This window comes from Diadema antillarum, unplaced genomic scaffold, assembly GCF_040938485.1.
Source record: "Diadema antillarum isolate AM-2024a unplaced genomic scaffold, OU_Dant_1.0 scf00000028, whole genome shotgun sequence".
In the NCBI taxonomy this organism is placed as follows: domain Eukaryota; kingdom Metazoa; phylum Echinodermata; class Echinoidea; order Diadematoida; family Diadematidae; genus Diadema; species Diadema antillarum.
This window is the reverse complement of record NW_027270917.1, coordinates 5,539,301-5,561,535: the sequence shown is the minus strand read 5'-3', so window position 1 is coordinate 5,561,535 and position 22,235 is coordinate 5,539,301. Positions and strand designations below refer to the sequence as shown.

Here is a 22,235-nt window from a genome sequence, read left to right as displayed (position 1 = left end):
TTCTGGCGTCCACCGTGAATTGTGCACTTGCCGGCGCAAATTGTTCTTTTCAAAGGTGAAGCCGTGCGCGGAAAGCACGTGGTTGGGATAATCCTTGCGTTCCTAAAGCGGAGAGGAACGCCATGAATGCGACTTGTGAGCAAGCCCGTTCTGTTGCGTCCAAGGAACGCCCTCATTAAGCTGATGAATAGAGGGATTAAACCCCCCATTCTGCACGCAGGAGGAATAGGGGCGTCCCCTAACAAAAGGAGGAACGCGAGCATTCCCCACGCGGCCGAACGCTCGCTATATTAAATCTGTCACGCCTTACAAAACATTGGTTCGACCAATTGTTGAGTATGCTTCCACAGTTTGGGACCCATATACCAAGAACCTAATCCACCAAGTGGAAATGGTCCAGAGAAGAGCTGCGCGATTCACTTTAAATCGCTACCATAACACCTCGAGTGTCACCAAAATGCTACAAGAACTTAATTGGACCACTCTGGAACAGCGCAGAGAAAATGACAGGCTAATTATGATGTACAAAATACACAATAATCTCACTCCTCTTTCAGCACAGGACTATATCATCAAACAGGCTACTCAGTTAACGAGAGCCTCGCAACCACACTCCTATCAGGTACCATATTCGAGAACTGAATCGCATCGCCATTCGTTCTTCCCAAGAACTGTAAGGAACTGGAATTCCCTGTCGTCAGAAATTGTTTCAGCGCCATCTGTGGGATCATTTCGAAACCGTCTAACGGTTGATCACAGTGGCTAGTATTTTCGTCAAATTTTCTATGTGCTTGTAGATATCTGTAAATAAATTGTATTATAATGTAAATAGCACCAGTCTGCAAGAATCTTCAGTCTATTGAAGGAGGCAGACTTAATCAGAAGAAGAAGATCAACGACCCGACAAAATGGCCAGATGTGCAGTAGAACCTCTTTGAGTAGGCCCTACCCCGATATCTACGCTTACTTAGTACCTCATAGAAACTTCAGGTAGGTCTATAGAACTCTAGGCCTAATGTTAGTACTGTAGTACTAACGTAGGGCCTATTACTGTAGGGCCTATGGGTCTATTACTGTAGGGCCTATTTTAGAGTAGGCCTAGGGCCTAATCCTGCCGCCCGCACAGCTACAGTAGTACAGCTTGCGGTGTAGCGCTATGCTCGCGGGGCGCTCCGGCAGAAAACACGCACAGCGTTACCACTCCAGGCTCACGCGACTGTAGACTATGGTTTGTTTTCACTCCACCGCTATCCATGACCCCGTGACACGCAAAATACCCGGATGTCCGACCATGAGAATAGCATGCAGTCACTGGGTATACGGACCTCCCAACCGTTCTGAATTTGGAGGAAAGAATCTGAATTTTGACTATTCCCAGCTCTCGTTTCGATAGGAGTTTCTTATTTTTCTTGAAAATTTTACAACACACTCCTTTGGGAACTGCTCTTTCTTTCCTACTTTTGAGCCAAATCATCCCTATATTTTCAGTCAGAAAGATGGGGATGTCTGGGTATAATTTTTCAAACTTTCCAGCTTTAAAAGTCTGGCAGCCTCCAGAAGTAATGACGCACCCTTTAAAAGTCTGCCAGTCCTCAGTAGTGTATGTGCATGTGTAATTAAGCCCAGAGATGCAATAGGATTTGCAAGTTTTAAAAGAGGAAAGCAGATGGCACAGTAGCAAGTGTGCGAGGACGTGCTCGCGCTCTTGTCAGACACTCCGTTCGTTGGCAGGAACGTGTCAAGATTTGTTGGTTGATGCTGCCAATTCCTCCCAGTTTAACACATTGCGTACTGTGGGAAACTTGATTGTACACTATGCTGATAGCAATGTATGGTAGTGGGGCTAAAAGAGTTTAAGTGGCTCACAAAACCAGCGATGTATCTTTAGCATAAATCCTTTGGATATTTAGGAATCCCAATAGGGAATCCCACCAAAAGCTGGTAAATCAAAATCAAGTTTGAATCCCCCCCCCCCCCCAGGCGTAACTTGTTCCCAAACATGGCTGCTAAACAAGTTGATTGTCTCCATCTCATTATCATTGCAGCCAATGGATTAAATGTTTTATTACTTTGCACTTATAGTCTCTTTTTTGTGATGTAATTCCGTGCAGCAGCTACATTGTATCTACTTCTCTTAAAGGTTGTATATCCTCTTTTGCAAATGTCATAAAACTTTGCATGGTTGAAGAATAATCTTCGATATAATGGTAGAGCACTAATTCAATATTGTGTATGGCTGGATTCACATTGACAGTTCTGAATTCTAAAATGCACACATACAATCAAAGAACTTGAGAAGGGTCATGGAGCATATTGACACCCTATGAAGAAATTGTGATGCATTTACTGTGCATTTTGCCCAATTATCACACATCTGTAAAATGATGAGGATGTCTGCTTGTGTTTTGTAGTGAAACACAGAAATTAGATGTATGGTGTTAAGCATTCATTGGGAAAGTGTGAGATTGGGACATGCAGTATGCACATATACAAAACCTGCACCCCCTGGCAACTGATGCCAACATGCATACGCATATATTTTTTACAGTGGAACCTCATTATAACAAGTTTGGATATAGCGAGATACTTCATATAGCGAAGTGATTATCCAGGTCCCATTTCTTTTATATTCTTTTTTTTTTAATTCTCTGATATAACGAGATATCCGATAATATGAGAAAATTTCCTGTGGTCCCAAGCATTTTGTTATTCTAAGGTTCCCCTGTATTGTGTGTATATATATATATATATATATATATATATATATATATATATATATATATATTATATACTTAAGAAACATATCTTTCAGAGCCATGCATCAGTATGTTTGGAATTCATGCATCATCATGTTTGTTAAGGGCATTATTTTGCATCATGGAATGAAAGAAAGTATAGAGCTGTTCAATGACATTCTTCATGGTACACCATTGGAAAATGAATTACAGTATTTGCATGTATAAGTGAGTCGATTCACTTCATACAAGTTGTATACAAGAAATCATCATTATTACCTTGAGATATTGCATGTTTTTTTTTTAAATGAAAGATAGCTCTTATACTGTGAGTTTACTTGTATTTCATTCCACTATTGATTTGTTTATTTTTAAAATGCTTTACTGATTTTGTGTAAAGTGTTTTTGAGTCATGACTTTCATACACTACAAGTAGATATTGTTCAAATGATTGTATCAGCATGGAGCTAGGTTAATGCTGTGGCTCCATGGTATGACTTACTTCTGTTGATTTCTGTAAAGGGATAAGCCTTTGGAATACTTTGAGTCATTTTACTGATACTGTTGTGGTTGTTATGAAGCCAGTCGTCACCTTTGTTCATTTTCCCTGAAACAAGACTCATACAATTTGAATGTAGGAAAGGAATTGTCTCTACAGGCAGCCGGACTCATCATAAGAAATGTCCAAAACAGGTCTTATGGTGGATTGCATTGACCTATCCCAAATTGACCAGGTTGAAGTCATAAAAAGCAAACAAACAAACTAAAATGATAATTCCCTAGCAGGATGTATGCATGAGGAAATCATACTCACTGCCATACAAATTGTATGTTATGCCTCCATAGAGAACCAAAGTGATGATGTCACAGTCTTTTGTTATAACTATCAGTGCTGGTTCCAAACAAGAAATCTTGGCACAAGGCCGTGGGTAATGGGTTGGAATCGGGAATGAGCATGGTGTAGCAACTGTCGTGTTCACAGATATTCTGGTTTTGTGAGGTTGTTTGGAACCAATTTCCATGGTTAGGAATGACTATGACATCACACTTTGGTACTCAAGTTTGAAAGGTTCCAGACATTAAAAAAAAAAATGGAATCAAGCACAGTCCTGACAAATTGTACACTATCCCTCCCCCTCCCATTCTCTATAAAAGGTGATGCCTACGCGGAAAAGCGGAGACAACGACGAGAGCAGTTACGAAAGTACCTGGAAGGTGACAAAGACTCCCCTTGTCTCGGCCTCTTGCTCGCATTTTCCCCTCTTTTTCCCTCAATTTTCTATCAATTCTAGAAAGTGTTTTGCCGTTTGTGCTGTGCAAGAATGGATGAAGGCATTGTTTCATTGCATGCCACTCTTTGAAGTATCTATCTGTGCATAGTTGCAATCTCAGTGTTCCACCCACCCCCCCCCCCCCCCAAAAAAAAAAAGATCTTGCCTGTGTTATCAATTCCTCTTCAACCCCCCACCCCTTTCCTTGTGCACCGTGTTGTTTCACATCAGTTGAAATACATAATCACCAAAATACTATAGACACTGACATTCCCACTTCATTGCATCATGTCCCTTTCAGTGACAATTCAACCTCCCCACCCCCACAAAAAAAAAAGATAAAAAATAGCCTGCTAGCAACATTTTTTTTTTTTTGGACTAAATGTGACTGGCACATAGCTGGCACTTTCAATTGGCAGAAAGAGATTGCATATTCTCATCTTTGTGTTTACATCACTGTGGCAAAAAATAAAAGAAGCATTTTTGATGTATCACACCACTTGTAGGATTTTTCCTTTTATTCCCATATGAAGCAGTTTTTGATTTACCCACCCACTGCACAATGTCAGTCTTTGAAAGTGACAATTTCAGATGAAGATCATGTTTTGATATCTTCATTGTGTCCTGCCATTGTTGAGCCAATAAGATGTACCTATTTCATGGAAAAAAAAAAAATTCATTCAAAGGCAAGAGCACAACAAAAGCCAATCTACACGTGTTGGCATGTTTGATTCATTAAAGCAAATAAATCATCTGTGAGCACAACACAAATATGACATTAAAACCATTTTCATTCTTCAAGGCTACCAGTAGTCCACACAGTGTGCTCAGGGGACCATTTCATGAAGGAACTTGTCGGATAAAATATCTGACAAGTCTCTTTTATCCGACAAGTTTTGAGAAATTCTTTAGTCTGATTGGCTGATTTCTCCGAACTTGTCGGATATAATTGACTCGTTGGACATTTTGTCCGACAAGTTCCTTCATGAAAAGCCCCCCAGATCATCCATGTCAACTTTTTGTCTTTTCTCCATCATGACTTCTGCTGTTTTCTGAAACATCACATGTCCCCATGAAAACTCTGCCGCATCACAGATTTTGATGAGCCCTCTATCAGGATTTATAGTGTCCCTAGTGTAGAAAATTTGACTGTTATTATCACTGTCCCTCATTCTTATTAAAGTATCTTTGCCTTGTATTAAAGCAAATTGCATCTGGTCTGTGCATGTTTGATTTTTTTTTTAATTTTCCTCTTAATGTGTGTAGTGATAAACCTTTGAGACCTGAGAACTCTTGGAGATGACCCTATACTGTTATCACGCTCTTCCTATTGATGCTGTTGTGTGAATTCATCGATACCTACTTGATTACCAGTGTAGTATTAAAAGTCAAAAAGTAGCACATCGCACCCTGATTGAATAGCTACTGGCTGCTCACTGTTTATGTGTCAGCTACATTTTAGTGCTCAAATACAGATCTGATACAGGCCTAGGGTGTTGTAGCACCCGTCATGTATTAAAATGAATTTATAAAGCCTTTTTTTTTTTGATGTGATTACATGAGGCACATAACTATTAACTGTACCTGGCCTGAAAAAGTCCACAGGAGTGGACAAAAGCTAGCCAGCAAACTACTTAAGGTTGGTAGAAGCCTGAATCTCGTATTGTATGATTTCCACAACTAATGAAAGTTTTCTGTATTAAATGTATTGTATGGCCTCATGTGCAGCTTTAACAAAACTCTCATTGGGCTGGGGAGTTGAAATTTCTTTCTGCATACACAGGGAAGGCACCCGTATGTAGTCTCTAGTCATTACTGAATTCCAAGAACTGTCAAATCATCTAATCCATGTGTATTTCTGTAGCTTGGTGGGGGGAATATGGTAGCTTAGATCTGTAATGTTGTGGATTCCATCCATTTTGTATGTCTCGTCTGTGGCAGTCAGTATCATGTTTGTGGCATGTCTCCATTTGCGTCGCAGGTTGTCATACATCAGTTTACGTCTATTTCTCCATTGTCTGCGATGATTATTAAACTTTGAATGTGCATTTTCCGGAATGGTATGCAATTGTAGTGCAAAGATACAGTCTCGTATGTCAACTTGGTATGTCAGAGAAAGTCAACTAGGCTACAGTCTACTAGTATTCGTCATGCATGTATACACTATTATCATGGATGCTGCATGTAAATACATTGTATTTTATACATACATGTATATAGATAGAGAGATGGATGGATGGATAGATAGATAGATAAAGAGAGAGAGGGAACGAGAGAAAATCAGAAGAAAATAGACATTACATCATATAAAGTCAAACCTATCTATAGTGGCCACACAAGGGAGAAAAAAAGTGGCCGTTGTAGACAGGTGGCCACTATAGACAGGGTCGTTAGCATGGCTTTTCTCTTGGAGGGAACTGTGTTTAGTGGTCGCATATGGCAGGTGGCCGCTATAGACAGGTTTGACTGTACTTGTACATGATTAGCATCGTGGCACTGTAGATTTGCAGCAAAATTGCTAGGAAGTTACAAAGGAAATGAGCAAAAATTTACTTCAAGTTCAGAATGCATTTTGTATCAAAGAGAAAGAATCAGCCAGAATCTCATTTCTAATTAGTGTCTCCTGCTTTTGTTGCCAAACTTTAATCATAATTAACTTCTTTTTTTTTTCTTTTTTTTTTTGTAATTCTGCAGAGGACACGCCCCTCATACCCACCACCAGACATGAGAGGTCCTCATCAACTCTGTCTGCAGAATCCAACACAAGTGAGTGCTGTTAATAGCTGTGGTTTGGTGGAAAAGTGTTGGTGATGTTTGATACCAGAGCAGAAATTAACATATGTATTTATACAGTCTGTACATAAACACAAGCAAACTGACAAGTCCTCACTTTCCCACTATCACTTTAGTTGAATACTCTGCTGTGAAGCTCAAAAATTTGGAATAAGTTATTGTACAGATTTATATTTTTTGGAACAAAAAAAAATAATGAGAAGGCAAAAAAATTTCAAGTCTCACGGTATATTTAAAGGTATGGAGGCAGAGCCCTTGTAACCCTATTCAGAAGGCAAAAGTTTTGTTTCTTGAGATCAAATTTCGAATTTACGCAATTCATATAACAAGGCTTAAATATCGCATTTGGGCTTAAGCTCCCTGACTACTGTACCATCTGCACAGTACTTACTTTCTCAATTGTTCTATCATATGTCACGTAAAAGTGTACTAATATCACCAGTACAAACCGGGGAACCAAGAGATTAAGATTTCCCCCTCCTTCGCTCTTTACAGTCCACTCCAAAGGTCACAAATGTCATTCGTGGTTTCTCATCAGAGTATATAGTGTATATACAGTGAGAATGTATTGTATGCTGTTACGTTAGGTCATAGTGGTTCATTTGCTGCAAGGTTAGCTGCATAGTTTCTCGCGTGCTGTGAGGAAGAAGTGCTAGAGCAAGGAACGATGTAATGCTGAGACCTTCTCTGTTTCATGGATACAGGTGCCAGGACCAGCTCCTCAGGAAGGTCTTCCGAAAGGTCCTCCGAACCCACCAGCTCCCTGGATGTCTCCACCGGAAGTAAGTCTCTCCTCTCCTCCCACATTATCCTGAGCTCGTAGAGTACCAAAGTGTGATGTCATAGCCATTCATTGCCATGGAAACTGTTTCTAAACAACTTCATCACCTGGTCTGAATGTTTATGCGCGTACCTGGTTCCAACACAAGCTACAAAACACTGTGACATCATCACTCTGATACTCTATTCATTAAACTACCACAGCAATTCATGTATAACTGTATTAAGGTTGAAGACATGAGAGATTGAAGACACTGTTGTTTTTTTTCTTTTTCTTTTTTGTAGTGTGACAGATCAACTTATTAGTATCGATTTTATGTGACTCTAGATTTGATGGTTTTATTGTTCAAATAGCTGTGTCGCATGAATACAACCAACTCAAAGGTAATCATGCGTAGAAAAAAGGGGATGATGCTTGTGGTGACAATTCTCTCTATCCCCAATGCGCAGAAAACTTCTGCGCGCGCTGCAGAATCATGTCACAGATGCACTGTGGGATCCGTAGTGCCACTGTCACTCCCAGTTGTCTCATGCTCGTCGCAGTCCCCATATGATTCAATAGAGTTATTTGTCTGCTTTTCCATTGTTTCTCCTGTTTTCTTGGCTATAATTCAACTATAAAAGAGTTGAAAGTTTCTAAGTTTTACTGATTTGCAGTCACTAGTGTTGTTGTTTCGCTACTGGGAGCTTCAATGTGCTGGTCACGCGATCGAAAGCGAAGAAATCTTCAACAAAAAATGCCCCCAGAAAAAGACAGAACGTGACCTGAGTGCATATGCAGCCAAAACCGGGGCAAGTTTGTCCTCTGAGCTATCCCATAATGTATCTAAAATGCTTCTCGCCACTCCCAGGTATTAGCGATTACTGAAAATTGGAATGGTATGCAATGATTGCATCTTTTTTTGATTGAGGGGGATTCTTGTTTTTTTTTTTCATCTGTTCAGGTGTTTCATACAGGAGGAGGGAAAGGCAACGGGAAAGGGAAGCTGAGGTTACCCCCAAAGGTAAATTTTTAATTCATTTGACATCATTTACTTATCACCTAGCTACATATCTATACTAATCACTGCACATCAGTGGCGGCAAGGAGTACTGTTCATACATTGTGCAGGGGTGACTTTTCGAGTGCCCAATCATCGGTATTCATACAGCACTTTCAGCATTTCATTGTGTAATAATTATTTTTCATGTCATGGCTGAACGTGCATTCCACACCAAATCTGAATAAGCGTGCCATGTCAAGTAAGCTAAGATTAAGATATTTTAGCCTTTACTTTTAATTTCCAATCTGAGCAATGGAGAGATTACCACAAGGCAATGGTCCTGAATCCTGTTGCCATTAAAAAGATACAATCAAACGTAACTCAGAAAATCATCCAATCTGAATTGAGTACTGCATATGCCAAATATTTCGCGAGGTTTTTATTTTCGTAAATTTTGCGACTCAGGCGCTATTCGTGAAATTAAAGACATGCGAAAATATTGACTCTGATCCGATGTGAATGTGACGTAGGCGTGTACACTTCTCCGTTCAGTACAGGAGTCCACGGTCGCTAATTTAACTACTTGCAAAATCGTCAGGAATTCCTGATTCACGAAAATTTAGACTCGCGAAATATATGGCATATGCAGTATTCAGAGAGTTAAATTTGATTTTCTGACTTACATTGTATGTTTGATCTCAACTGTAAATGCAACAGGGTTCTGAACAATGTGCCAATCCATACTTTGAGCTCCCATGTATCATATGTATAAGTTCTGATGTAAATTCTGGTAGCAGAATAAGTTCTGTTATTCAAATTCTGCTGTTGAAATGATGAACATGAGTGTGTCGCATAATTTTTGTGAAGTATCCCACTCTGTTAATTGAGTGATTAGTCACAACTTGAAATGTGATTTCTGTTGGCACGGAACTTAATCCACCTGTCTGCGTGTCTTGTGCGAGAAGTCAAATGAAACGTGGGTCATCTCTGATGCAAATTGGATGGTTTCTTATTCAAAGTGGAAAGTCAGTGTGGCATTTCCTGTATGTTTCACACGAGACGTGAGATAATTATGAGATTTTTTTTTTTGGGGGGGGGGAGGGGGATCACTATTTGTACTATAAATTTTCATTTAATATGATTTTTTTTCTTTTTCAGAAGACAAGGAGAAGAAGAAGGAGGAGGATAAACCAGCAGAAGAAACTAGACCCACAATGAGTAAGTGTGTTTCTACAGTGTCATATCTGGACTGCCTAGTACGTGGGCTACCCTCTGCACTTTCTTTGCATACATGATACAACAATTTGCAGAAAGTAGTTATAACTTTTTTATTTTTTTGGTAATGACATCAGACAAATGTCCTCATTTCCTCACACAAATGTTGAATCACAACTCAAAGTGAATATTGTTTTGAAATGTACCAAGCAAATGTTTTTCCAAACTCCCCATTTGTTTTTCCTCCAAAGAAATATATTCATGCTGAATATCACCGTGCATTCTGATCTTAAATCCTAATAGTGCACTCTTTTTTTCTATCAAAGAAGATACTCTGTGTTTATAGCGTGTCAACAGTAAAGAAAACACTTTTTTCCTCCTACAATTTACTACTTCATATAAGTGTTGCCAATTTTATTAGATGTTTTATTGATTGTTGAATATGGCAGCAGAGATTTATTACCCCAAAAATGAAAAGAAAATGTATTAGTATGCAGAATTCAACTTGACCTAATGATTAACTACTGACCTGTTAGAGAACTGGTATTTGAAATGTGCATGTATGTGAAAGGGACTGCAAAACTTTAGACATCAACTTTAGGGCGTGGATTACAAGCAATGTCTTTATTTTTTACTACTTTCCCCCCCCCCCCCCAAAAAAAAAAACAAACAAACAAACAAACAATTATCAACCCCTTGTTTATCATTCCACTATTCCTATCCCCCTTCCACCTCTTCCTCCCCCATTCCTCTCCACCCTTATCCCTGCCCCACCCTCATCCTTCTCCCACCCAGGTTCTTATATGCCAAGATCAAGAAGAAGACCAATAATAACAGAGGAAACAACAACAACAGAAGACAGTATGTATCCCCCCCCCCCCCCAGACTATTCCAGAGTGTATACTTTTCTGTTTGTTTAGTTTTGACATTCTATCCCTTTGATTATATCTTAGCCACATTAGCATGCAGAATCACATATTATAACTATGAATCATAAATCAAAGGCAAGGTAACTTTCAGTAAAATCAGAATCAGAATTCTGAAACTTTTTCCGTGTTTGCTTTTGCCAATAACTGATGTGATAGGTCCCGATTGCAGCACAGTATCTGTAGATTCATATCAGGTCCTGCAACTTCTTACTATCACTGTACATAATTACGTATCATTTACTTGAGATGTTCTCTAAGTATATGTCAATGGAGACATGGGGAAAAGTTGGTTTCCATTTGCTGTGAAGGCCATTGTTTTTGTTTGTGTGCCAGTTTGTTTCTGAGGATAACTTGTTACAGTGACTTATCAATTGTTTTGGTCATGTGCATGCCGAGTGCAGATGGTCCAAGTCTATCTGTTAACACCTTTTGTTGTATGTGAGTAGGCTCCATTGACCATTGTTGATAAACTGCATTTGTGTGTGTATGTGTGTGTGTTTGTGTAGTGTCACTGATTGTTGCACGGTTAAAAGAAAAATTGCAGTTTCAGACTGCAGCATGTGCGGTTCAATCAGTTCTTGGCTGTGGGAATTTATCATCTCCCTTAATACTCGTGTTCTCCCTACAGCAGTGGGAAGGTGGAGAACCCCATGTAGACAGGACGATACCGATGCAGGTACAAGACTTTCTCTCTTAACATAAGGGATATTTCCTCGAACAGGAGTAGGTTTTCCCCACTATGAAAAGAAGAGTCAAAATAATCCTGACGCTAATCAACTTTATCCACATCAACTTTATCCACATAGTGTCTGCTCTGTGAGCAACTGTGGCTCAACCAGGGGCTGTGAAAGGTTGTGGACAGTAGGGATCTTTAAAGGGATGGTATTGTGTAGTTCTGGTTGAGATGGAGATTTAGGTTTTAACTGTTTGCGAGACAGTTGAAATCACTTATATCAAATACAAAATAGATTACAATTCTATGAGGAATTAAAAGTTTATTTGATGTGAATTGGTTTTGAATTGGCTGAGATATTCCAAAACAAAGTAATACAAGTGGTCCTTATAAAAGGTGGGACCCGTCTTTTATAAGGAGAGCTTTGTTCTTGGGTATTTTAGAATTTTTCAAAACCAATTTTTGTTTATGAAATGCACTTTTAATTCCTCGTAGAATTGAATGCTTTTTAATATTTCGTATAAGTGGTTTCTAATTGTCTTGCAAAATTTCAGAACATGAATCTCCATCTCGATCAGAACTATACTATCCCTTTTATTTTAATCACTGGTATTGGCAAGGGAAACATACAGCTTGTCCATGGCACACATCAGGGATCTACTTCAGGATCTTGATATATAACATCTTAGCTCTATTTTGCAGAAAACCCCATTCAATTTGGTTAAGTGGTCACAGAGAAATGTAGATTGTTATAAAGCATGCCATGGGTATGATCTTTCCAAATTCAGCTCTTGGATGCTCTTGGAGCTGCATATTAATGTGTGAGCACAATGAACAGAACTTGGAGGGAAGAGATTCCTGACATGCCCTACAAAAATTCTTATTTCTCTTTGACTACTGAAGCAAATCGGATTGGGTTTTCTGCAAGACGTGGGAAATAAGTTATAGTTTCATACTCTGAAATTGCATTTGAATTGATTCACCATTTTTAAAGTTATCATTGCGGAGTGGCCCGTTGTAATTTTTTTTTTTTACATACGGTACAACATGTGGTGGTCACCTGGCCTGTGCGCCACATGGTGTATGAGAACTGTGACACAGCTGTGATCACAAGCTGTGACTTTCAAAGTGGAAGTATTCTCTGTCACTGTATTCCTTGTCCGCAACCAATCACAGCCCTGACTTGACAGCAAACTGAAGAGATTTTCCTCTCTCATCACTTCTCTATCAAGTGAGATGTTTAACTGGTACATATGACTTGTATCTTAGATGTTATTGTGAGGAAAATTTCAAAAAACATTAGAATTGAATCTAAATGCATGAAAGATTTTTTGCTCAAAGCAAATGATGGACAATTTTGATCATGAATTTAGGCAGCCTGATGCATAAAATATCCAGAAAGATCGGGGAATTGACCTTCATGATACAATGTGCTTCCTAGTTCAAACACATAAGTTGTTTGTTTGGTTTTTTTGCACCTGCAATAAGAGGAAATGAAGTGGAGGTTAGGCCACTAAACTCATTGGGGTTAGAGGTTAACTTCCTTTAATGTCAAAATGAACTGTAAGCATTGCTGTACCCCACCATGAGTTTCCAGTCCTCCCCTGTGACCCCACGAGTGACTTTGTTTGTTTCAATCTGTGATTTGGTGACGAAAGGGGTGACGGCTAGCCTACTGGGTAGAAGCAGGAGGAGGAGATTACTCGAAGAGGGCGCTATGAAAGTGACCAATCAGGAATGTGAGTGTGGCTGAACCCTCTGCCTGCGAGATATCCACCCCGCCCCCCTTGCCTGGTGCCCCACCCACCCCCCTACTCCTCATTGTGAAGTGAATGAGCATGCACATTGGCTCAAGAAAGCAAATACAAAAAGAATAAAAATGTTTGGCAGTTTAATGTTTCCTGCTACTTTACAAGCATGTGCACAGCTCAAGAAAAAAAAAAAAATGTATGTGTGGCTTTTGCATCTTGCAAACCAGCTGTCTTCTTTTTCCTTTTTTTTTCTACATTTTTTCCTTGTCTACTTCTTCTTTTGTCCCACAGAGGATGTAGCCCTTACTTGCATGGTTTTCAATATTAAAGCAAATGCTTACTTTAGCTGTGAGAAAATCAGAAATCATCAAAGTGTGATCATTGTTGCTGCATTATATGTGGCATAACCATGTGATTTACTGTATAGGTTCAGGGTATGAAGCACTTTTCTGAAAGAAGCAAAAAAAAAACTTCTGCACGCCGCAAGTGCACCAGGAAAATGAAGTTTTCTTGAATACTTTGTGCCTTTCAGTCAAAGACAGACAACAGGTTGGTCAATATCCACATGGTTCTTTTCTGTCAATTCTATCAGCAGATGGATTTTTTTTTCTTTTAATCGTGAGAGAGTGTGTTTGAGGGCTACTTCCTCTGTTAAGCTTCATCATAAATTGAAATGGAGGGAAACATGGTTCTCATGAGCTCCACTGCAGTCAAGTTCACAAACTGCACCATGCGCTGATCTGCATGTTCTTGTTTGTTGTGTGCGTCTGTACTGTGATGCCTTGTAACAAGTCAAATGGTTCGAATTGTGTGCAGTGGTTCCTGTATAGTTGTTGGCATTCAGTGTACATGTACATGTGCAGTTTTATTGTGTGTATGTCTGTCCGCTGATGTACATTGTAGGCCTTGTCAATGTATGGAGATACAATTGTAGAATTTCTGGTAAAAAGGGAAGGAGTGGTGAGGTTACACCTAGATACTGAAGTACAATGTATGATGATACATGTATGTTGTCCTATTTCAAGAGTCATGTCTGTTTATAAAGAACACCCAAGGGAGACAACAACTAAAAAAGAACCCCAGCAAAAGCATGTTCTTCATGTGCAGGTAGTCTTTACAGTCAGGTGGTCACTCAGGCAGGTTTTGCTATACCTGGAATTTTAGTTTTCTTTCTATGCTCATCAGTTTGTTTGTTTGTTTGTTTGTTTTTATTGATATGAAATCTATGCAATACTTTTCATGTGTGATCACCTTCTACACAACCACCACAAAAAAGAAAAAAAGAAAAAAAGAAACCCAAACAACCATGAGGATACAGAGAATTTTGCCAAGACACAAAAGGTCAGGTGAAAAATGTGAGACTTGGTTTTGTAGCATATCCGTAAATTGCAGATTCTTCCACCACCGGTCCCGTTAATACTCTGAAGGTTGAATATATTCTTGTGTGAAAGAAGAAATACCTATTTGACGACATGCAGTATTCAGGAGCATGAATGTAATCTGAAAATATGTACACTGTAAATATAATATGACTAGATATGTATTTAATTTATGCAAGGCACCTTTTACAGTGGAGGAGCAAGCAAATAATGGAGAGAAAGTTACATTCAGCAGAGAAAACATGTAATTGTAAGATGCACAAGTACATTGCAAGATATATGTGTACATGGATTTTCAGCTGGATGTAAGCAGCAAAAAAAAAAAAAAAAAAAAAAAAATGATTTAGAGCTTACCAGTCCATGAGCCATAGTGTGTTAATAAAAAAAAAATTATGTGTATATATGTGATGCTTAGTCTTCAAATGTACAAATAGGTGCATATCAGCTTATGTTATCATTAAATATCTCAGTCAACAGTGTTCCACCCACCCGTGTCCAAGCACCTCACAAAGTGGTCCCTTAATAGCCTATTGTGGCAGATCATATTTTTGCTCCTAAATAATGTCACTAGGGGCATCCCATAGCCTCAGTGGCATATTCTGTTATGGCGCAAAGTATAGTACACTATGCAAATGGCATTTTGAATGAATGCTTCTGCATTGTGAATGAATGCTTCTTATACTGAAGTTGGAAATATCAACAAAATAACACTTCCCTGAAAAAAAAAGGGAAATCAGTGGAACCATGTCACTGTCAGATTTGATTGCAATTTGATAAGCAACACTTGATTTGAATCTTCATGTTATTGTTTTAGATATCACTTCCCTGAATGTCAAAGACCCATTTCGTGCGATGGGACCCCTAAATGTCAAAAGAAAGAAAGAAAATACCCCTTTTTGTGGAGGGGGGGGGGGGAACCTTTCATGACACTATGTCTAAAAACAGACATTTTCAATGCTTTATTAGACATGGGTGCATAGTAACTTATATGGAGAGTCGTCCCCCTTTGTGTTTCTGTAAAATGAGAAATTTTGAGCAAAGAACTGTTGGTGTTGATGCAGCCTCCACCACCAAGCCAGAGACCGAAACGACCAAGAGAAAGGCGTCAGTGTCGCAAGAGAAGCCATCGGTGTCGCAAGAGAAGCCATCGGTGTCCAAAGAGAAGACATCGGCGTCCAAAGAGAAGCCATCGGTGTCGGAAGAGAAGCCATCAGTGTCGGAAGAGAAGACATCGGCGTCGGTAGAGAAGCCATCAGTGTCGGAAGAGAAGCCATCGGTGTCGGAAGAGAAGCCATCAGTGTTGGAAAAGAAGTCGGAGAAGTCGGAGAAATTGGAGAAATCTGAGAAATCAGAGAAATCAGAGAAGTCGGAAAAATCAGAGAAGACGGAAAGCAAGGAGTTAAAGAACCCAGACTGTGAGTTTGGCATGGAACCCGCATTGCATGCCCACTAACCCTCATAGTGCCGGTGGTAACATGCTGCATTGGATGTCAGTGGTATTTAAAGTGCAGTGGTGCTGTAGCGGATTTGCATGGACACAATTCAGCTTTGATTAATTCAGCATATTATGCTTATAGCCTTCATGTGGCACACTATACGGTAGAACTAATTGGTATGGTATGTAGTTTGTTTGTTTTGAGTATTCATTGCATGATTGGAGCTTGTAATGGGCAATCAAAAAGAAAAGTTTAGGCCTTTGCTGACATGTCTCATCATTTCTAGATCAGTCATCACAATTTCTTTGAAATTTGAATGTTGCATTTGCAAAAGTTACGACACGTTTTCACTGGAGAAGAAAAAAAAATACTTCAGTGAATGTATTCAGATACTGCTTGTTACATGATAGAGTGTAATCTACTGTATTTTCTACTGTACCATGTATGCATGTTCCAGAATCAATCTCTGTGATAGATATTTACATTTCACTGCCCATTTAGAGCATCCTGTTGCCATGGATACGCCACTGAATGAGGATGAGATGATAACGTGCATGTGGATGCAGAAGTCGGAGTCTTTTCCTTTCATATTTGTAGCATGATCTTGACCTGAATAGCAGAAACGATGTCTTCATGAATACACGACAAAACGTGGATGACTTTCTAAAGTGGGATGAACCCAAAATACCTTTTGTATACAAGACCTTAATGTGTGTGTTTTGGGGGGGTTTTTTGGTCATATTTACCAAGCAAAGCTGCTAGTTAAGATGAGCATAATACATAAATACACCCTTGTGTCAAATACACCTGTCGAAGTGTCTCCTAAGTGCACATGCCATGTGCAATGTACCCCGTACATTCATATATAACACGGTGTCGGTCATGCTTATGATCAAATGCTTTATTTCTAACATCGTGCGTACATACGATTGGATTGTATATGCATGAAAATTGTGAATGTGAGAGAAATACAGTTCTGATGTCAGACTGTAGCTTTTCTGTTAAACAGCATGAGACATATTAACATTTATTTTCTTTTCCTTCTTCAGCTGTAAAATTATCATTATTCATGATTACAGGGAGTAAGACAGTGATTAACTTCTGTCCTATACTTTCTATATTTCAATTTCATTTTACATATCATTGCAGGCTTTTCTCCATATTTTTTCTTTTCCATTTTTGTTTTGGTGCAGTAAATTAACATGCAGCCTATTCACACGCCATATAAAATGTGCTAGGTGCCAACTGTGTGCCCATCTGATCATGGCTTTGCTTGACTTGGCCATGGCTGCTTGATGCCACTGTGTGTGCTGAGTGCATCAAGTTCTTTTTACAGTTTAAACATGACCCAGCGATACTTGCACTCTGACTGTTAAATGCTGAATGAAATCGATCAAGAAAATTGTAGGGCACATTTGTGCACTCAGGTTATCACTGTGTGTAAATGCTATCACCAGAAACTGTGAAATGAGCCATACAGGGTAGGTTTATACACGCTGTGTAGTTTGTCTTAAATCTTGAGTGTCAGTGTTCGCTTTTTTTGATGTAAATAATATGGTTTATTTTATTGATGCTGCTATTTGAATTTTTGCAAGCTTTGGTCTTACATAATTACAGAGACTCCAACCCCAAGCACCTTCTGATCTGGAGATTCTCCCGCCCGAAACCCCTAGCAAACGGGAGACTCCAACTTGATGTGCGCGAAGTTCCTTGTGGCCGGAGCCCAGCTCTAGGGTTCTAGATACTATCTCATGCTATCTAAGGCTTATTTTTCAACATACGATGACACTAAGTAAGAAATCATTTCAAGCGGGAGAAATTAAATCTCAAGCGGGAGAACGGGAGATTTTGCAAAAATGGGCTTTCGGCGGGAGATCTCCCGTCGAAAGCGATGGAGTTGGAGTCTCTGTAATTGAATTTGATGTTTGGTAACTTCCTTGTAATCGTTCCTGGTAAGGTTTTACAAGTATACTGTATGCAGGAGAAAACTTTCTAAACATGGTTTTACATTCTAAGTGGTTAGATTTAGCTCTAGTATAAACAGACTGCATTGAAAGTGATTGCATTTTCCATAGTTTTGAAAGGCTATATCCCAAGAATTACCATACAGTGACCCTTAAATGCCATCCAGAAATTAATGGTCAAAATAACACTGGTGTTTGCCTTTCATCGTTCCTTTTGTATGATAAATCCATGTCTTAACTGATTACAGGGTGTGATTCTAGGACCATAAAATTACTCCTCCTGAACGAAGTTTAAGTACATTGTTATGAGATGAGGGGATTGTGTCTGTGTTACTGTTTAGATGACCCTCTATCAAGGCAGTCCAATCAGTAGCTGCATGAAAACAGCATGTTTGATTCAGTCATCCAGTGTGAGGGCCGTAGCGACAAATAATATCAATACAGACATGATACCTTAATATCTCCGTTTCTTTGAAGGTACATAATAATAGAACACACTGTGTACAAGTACACGTAAGAGTGTCATAGATGTCAAAAGAACACAATTTGTTTTTGCTTAATTTTTCGTATGCCTTCAAACTGAACACCTATTTTTTTTTCCCTTTGCTTGCTTCATTGCAAACACAGTGCATTGCTTGTTTATTTTTTGATAAATTTCATTATATTCTTCGCTGGTGTATTTCATGCTCATTATTTATGCTGCAATTCAGGATTTTTGTTTCTTGTGCCTTACTCAAATGAGAGACAAGGCACAACGAGTTTGTCCCCATAATTAGTATTAACAGTAAAAGTGTTTGAATGTTCTGCTCTCGGACACTCCCTCAGATCTTCCAGAAGGCATCGCAAGTCGCAGGAGACAGCGCCAGGCCCAGGATATCGACAGCAGTCAAGTCTCCGTCGAGAAAGAGAAGCCACGGTCCAGGGACGTAGAGGATCCTGGCCCATCCATCGCGTCCTCAGTGGAGCCATCCAGCAAGCCGACGGAGAACGGCGACATCTCGCTGGCCAGCAAAGCGGAAGATGATACGTCCTACAGGAGCAGACTAAGGAGAGAGAGACGTGGTCAGTGATGTCCATATAGGAACTCCTTTTCAAAATGATTCAATTGTATTCTGAATTCAGTCTTTTTCAATTTGCATACAAGACTATAAACAATGAAATGCCAGCGTATGTTTACATCAACTGATCAGACTGAAATATTGTACTTGTTGCAAAAAACAACAACAAACAAACAGGCAAATAAAAGAAAGAATAGAATTGTATTGATCCTGAATAAAGTGATTTTCTTCTCCATGCATAAATTAGCTTCAGTAGACAGACTTAAATTGAGTGGAATTGAAGAAGTTATGAAGTCGGGATTTAGAAAAGAAAATGTTATAGGCTTTAAAAACTACATTTTTCACAAAACAGTGAAGAACACATATGCAAAGTAGAAAAGCACTCAGATAACACAGACCTCCACCCAGCACATATGCTGAAAATGGCTCTTTTTCTCTGTGATAAAGAATTATTTACAACATCTTTATAAGAAGTCCGGGATTCAGGCTATGATTCGGATCACCACTAAATTTAATCCTCTCTTGTGTCATTCCCGAAAATTTCCTCCAAATCTGTTCAAAAATAGTTTGAATTATTTTGCAAACAGACAAACAAACCGATACCGACAAAAACAGAGGCAATCAGGAACTGACAGGATTCATTATCTGTTTTATATTCTCAATAAAAATTTTTTTACAGATGCGAAGGTGGCGGAAGAGCCAAAGGTGGTGGAAGAGCCAAAGGTGAATGGCCACATTACACCAACAACCAAACCTGAGGAGCCTGAGAAACCAGAAGTTTCCAAGGACACAACACCAACAGAGACCAAAGATGAAGCGAAGGAGAAACCAAAGACAGTAGTAGAAAAGAAGCCATTATTCAGAGGTACTGGTTTCTATCTGTCATTTTAATGCATCAAAGTGTGAATAGCATCAGAGAAATATCTTGTTCAGGTTCCATAATATTTGCTCCTTGGACGATTGCTCCCATGAAAATTCTGCACACTATAAAGCCAAACAAAAATTGTAGCCATAAACATAACCCTAACCCTAATCCTAATCCTCACCTCAAACTTAACCTAAAACTCTATCTCACCCGTAACCCTAATCCTAAGTCCTTGGAGAAAATAACATGGCAGCAATTGTTGCAGGAGCAAATGCCGTGTCACCCTTGTTCAAAGTTCCATTTCTTCTTTTTTTGAATTTTGTGAGGTTACATTCCGGTGTGAGGAGACGATAAATTATTTTCTTGTCTTATAATTTGCTCTTAGCAATGACGTTACGCAAAGTTCCTTTTCGAATCTGTAAAAGGAGTTTGTCATTTAGTGGTAGATTCTCTAACTTGTGATGTGGGAGCAGTGTTGAGTGGAAGATTTAGCATTCTTGGTATCCAATGACTTGTATCATTTGTCAACATTTGTTTTCTGTGCAGTGAAACCAGTGGCAATTGTTGTGGAGGAACCTGTGGACATCAAGGCCAAGAAAGACTCAACATCCGGAGAAACAGAGGAAGTGGCGGAACCTGTGAAACCCACGGAAAATGACATTACACCCGATGTGTCCATCCAAAGGACAGATGATAGCCAAGAGGACACAACCAGCAAGAGTTTGCAAAACGGAGATGCTGCGTCTGATCGGTCAGATCGTGACAAGTCTTTGCTCACGACGACAAGCGAGGACAACGCAAAGGAAAAGATGGGCCGGAAAATCTCCTCCACCCTCCAGGGTGCTAGGTCCGTGTCGAATCGCATCGCAGACCTGAGGAATGTGGAGGAGAGGTCGAGCGAGGAGAGCAAATCGTCAGAAGAGAAGGACATCCCAAGCACTCAGGGTACTGTACAGTCCATGCAGGAGCAGCTGCAAAAGCAGCAGGAACTGGCAGATGAAGCCAACAAGGAGAAGATGGCTCCAACGGGTGACGTGAGCGGGAAGATCGGCAAGGCCATCGAGGGCATCCAGACCAGTCACGTGGCCCCCAAGGAGGCGCCCGCTCCCGTTTCCGTGGTGGACGAGATCAAGAAGGAGGAGGAGGAGTGGGAGGAGGTGCTACGACTGAACGACCGTGAGCTCCGCGTCAACAAGTGGGACTTCACCGACCTGTCGCGGGACGACGACTCCGACGTCCTCAAGATGATCCCCATGATGATGGGTCTCCAGTCCTACGGCACAGTGGCCGATGGTGCTCCTCCTCCTCCTCCACCGCCTGTCCCCGGCATGCCCGGTGCCCCTCCGCCTCCACCACCCCTCATCCCCGGTGCACCCCCTCCTCCCCCACCTCCCATGGGGGGGCCTGGTGCCCCGCCCCCACCCCCGCCCGTCATCGGCAACAACACTTTCCCAAAGAAGAAGAAGAAGACGGTGAGACTCTTCTGGAAGGAGACTCAGCCGGAAACCATGACCATGACGCTAGGGAGGAACGGCATCCAGAGCACCATCTGGACCCAGCTAGACAAAGTCCAGATCGACAACAAGAAGCTGGAGCATCTGTTTGAGTCCAGGGGAAAGGACCTGATCACAAAGGTAGGGACAGAGCGTTCACAAATCTCGGTCACATTAACATATCAAATAGGCCAAAATTTGACAGGCATAAATGAAACAAAATCCTTGTGTGTATACAGGATTGTCCACGTTAAGTGTGTGCGGGTATTGTGTGATATTCAGTGATGGGAAGACAAGTCGTGTCATGTCAAAACATGTCAAGAAAATGCTAGACTTTACTAAACCTTTACATCACCAAACTATGGGAATAACTAGATGATTTCATTTGTCAGTTAGTGTTAATCATCATCCATTTCTGGAATAAATTGGAGAATCCTTAAAATTGTTTTGTAGGAACATCAGTCGTGCTATCTTTTGTTCTTTTGCTGGAATGCCTTGTCATAGCATTAACTTGAATAAGCATGTATGCGAAACAAATTAATCGCTTATCCTAATTCTGAATGATATATTGGTTCTTGACCCTAAACTGTATTTTAGCATGGTGTATACAAACTCTGAAATCATTATTCAGTGACAGGTTATATTACTTGTTCGTTGCATCGAAACAGATTGAATAAACAACATTGGATGAGACTTTACCACATGTGATGCTATAAACTAACCAATATATGAATGCCATCAGAATGATAGTAATAATCCTAACCATGTTTATTTCCTAAATATTCTGTGGACAATGCTTGAATTATTAAGATGAAATTCATAATGACATTGAAGCTTGATTTCTTGTAACCGAAGACCTCAGTTCAAGTTATCTACTTTGAAATGTGACATAATTATAAATCTGTCAGTG

At 39.9% G+C, this 22,235-nt stretch overlaps 1 protein-coding gene across 1 annotated transcript in view; it reads left to right on the top strand.

The window, feature by feature from the left end:
- The window catches only part of LOC139736144 (FH1/FH2 domain-containing protein 3-like), a 184,544-nt gene that overhangs the window by 139,409 nt on the left and 22,900 nt on the right, over nt 1-22,235 (top strand). The window contains exons 25-32 of the mRNA XM_071646877.1: nt 3,891-3,950; nt 6,701-6,772; nt 7,504-7,581; nt 8,524-8,583; nt 9,721-9,780; nt 18,735-18,971; nt 19,647-19,832; nt 20,379-21,594. Of these exons, the coding sequence (XP_071502978.1) occupies nt 3,891-3,950; nt 6,701-6,772; nt 7,504-7,581; nt 8,524-8,583; nt 9,721-9,780; nt 18,735-18,971; nt 19,647-19,832; nt 20,379-21,594 (1,969 nt within the window). The remainder of the gene's footprint in view (nt 1-3,890; nt 3,951-6,700; nt 6,773-7,503; nt 7,582-8,523; nt 8,584-9,720; nt 9,781-18,734; nt 18,972-19,646; nt 19,833-20,378; nt 21,595-22,235) is intronic.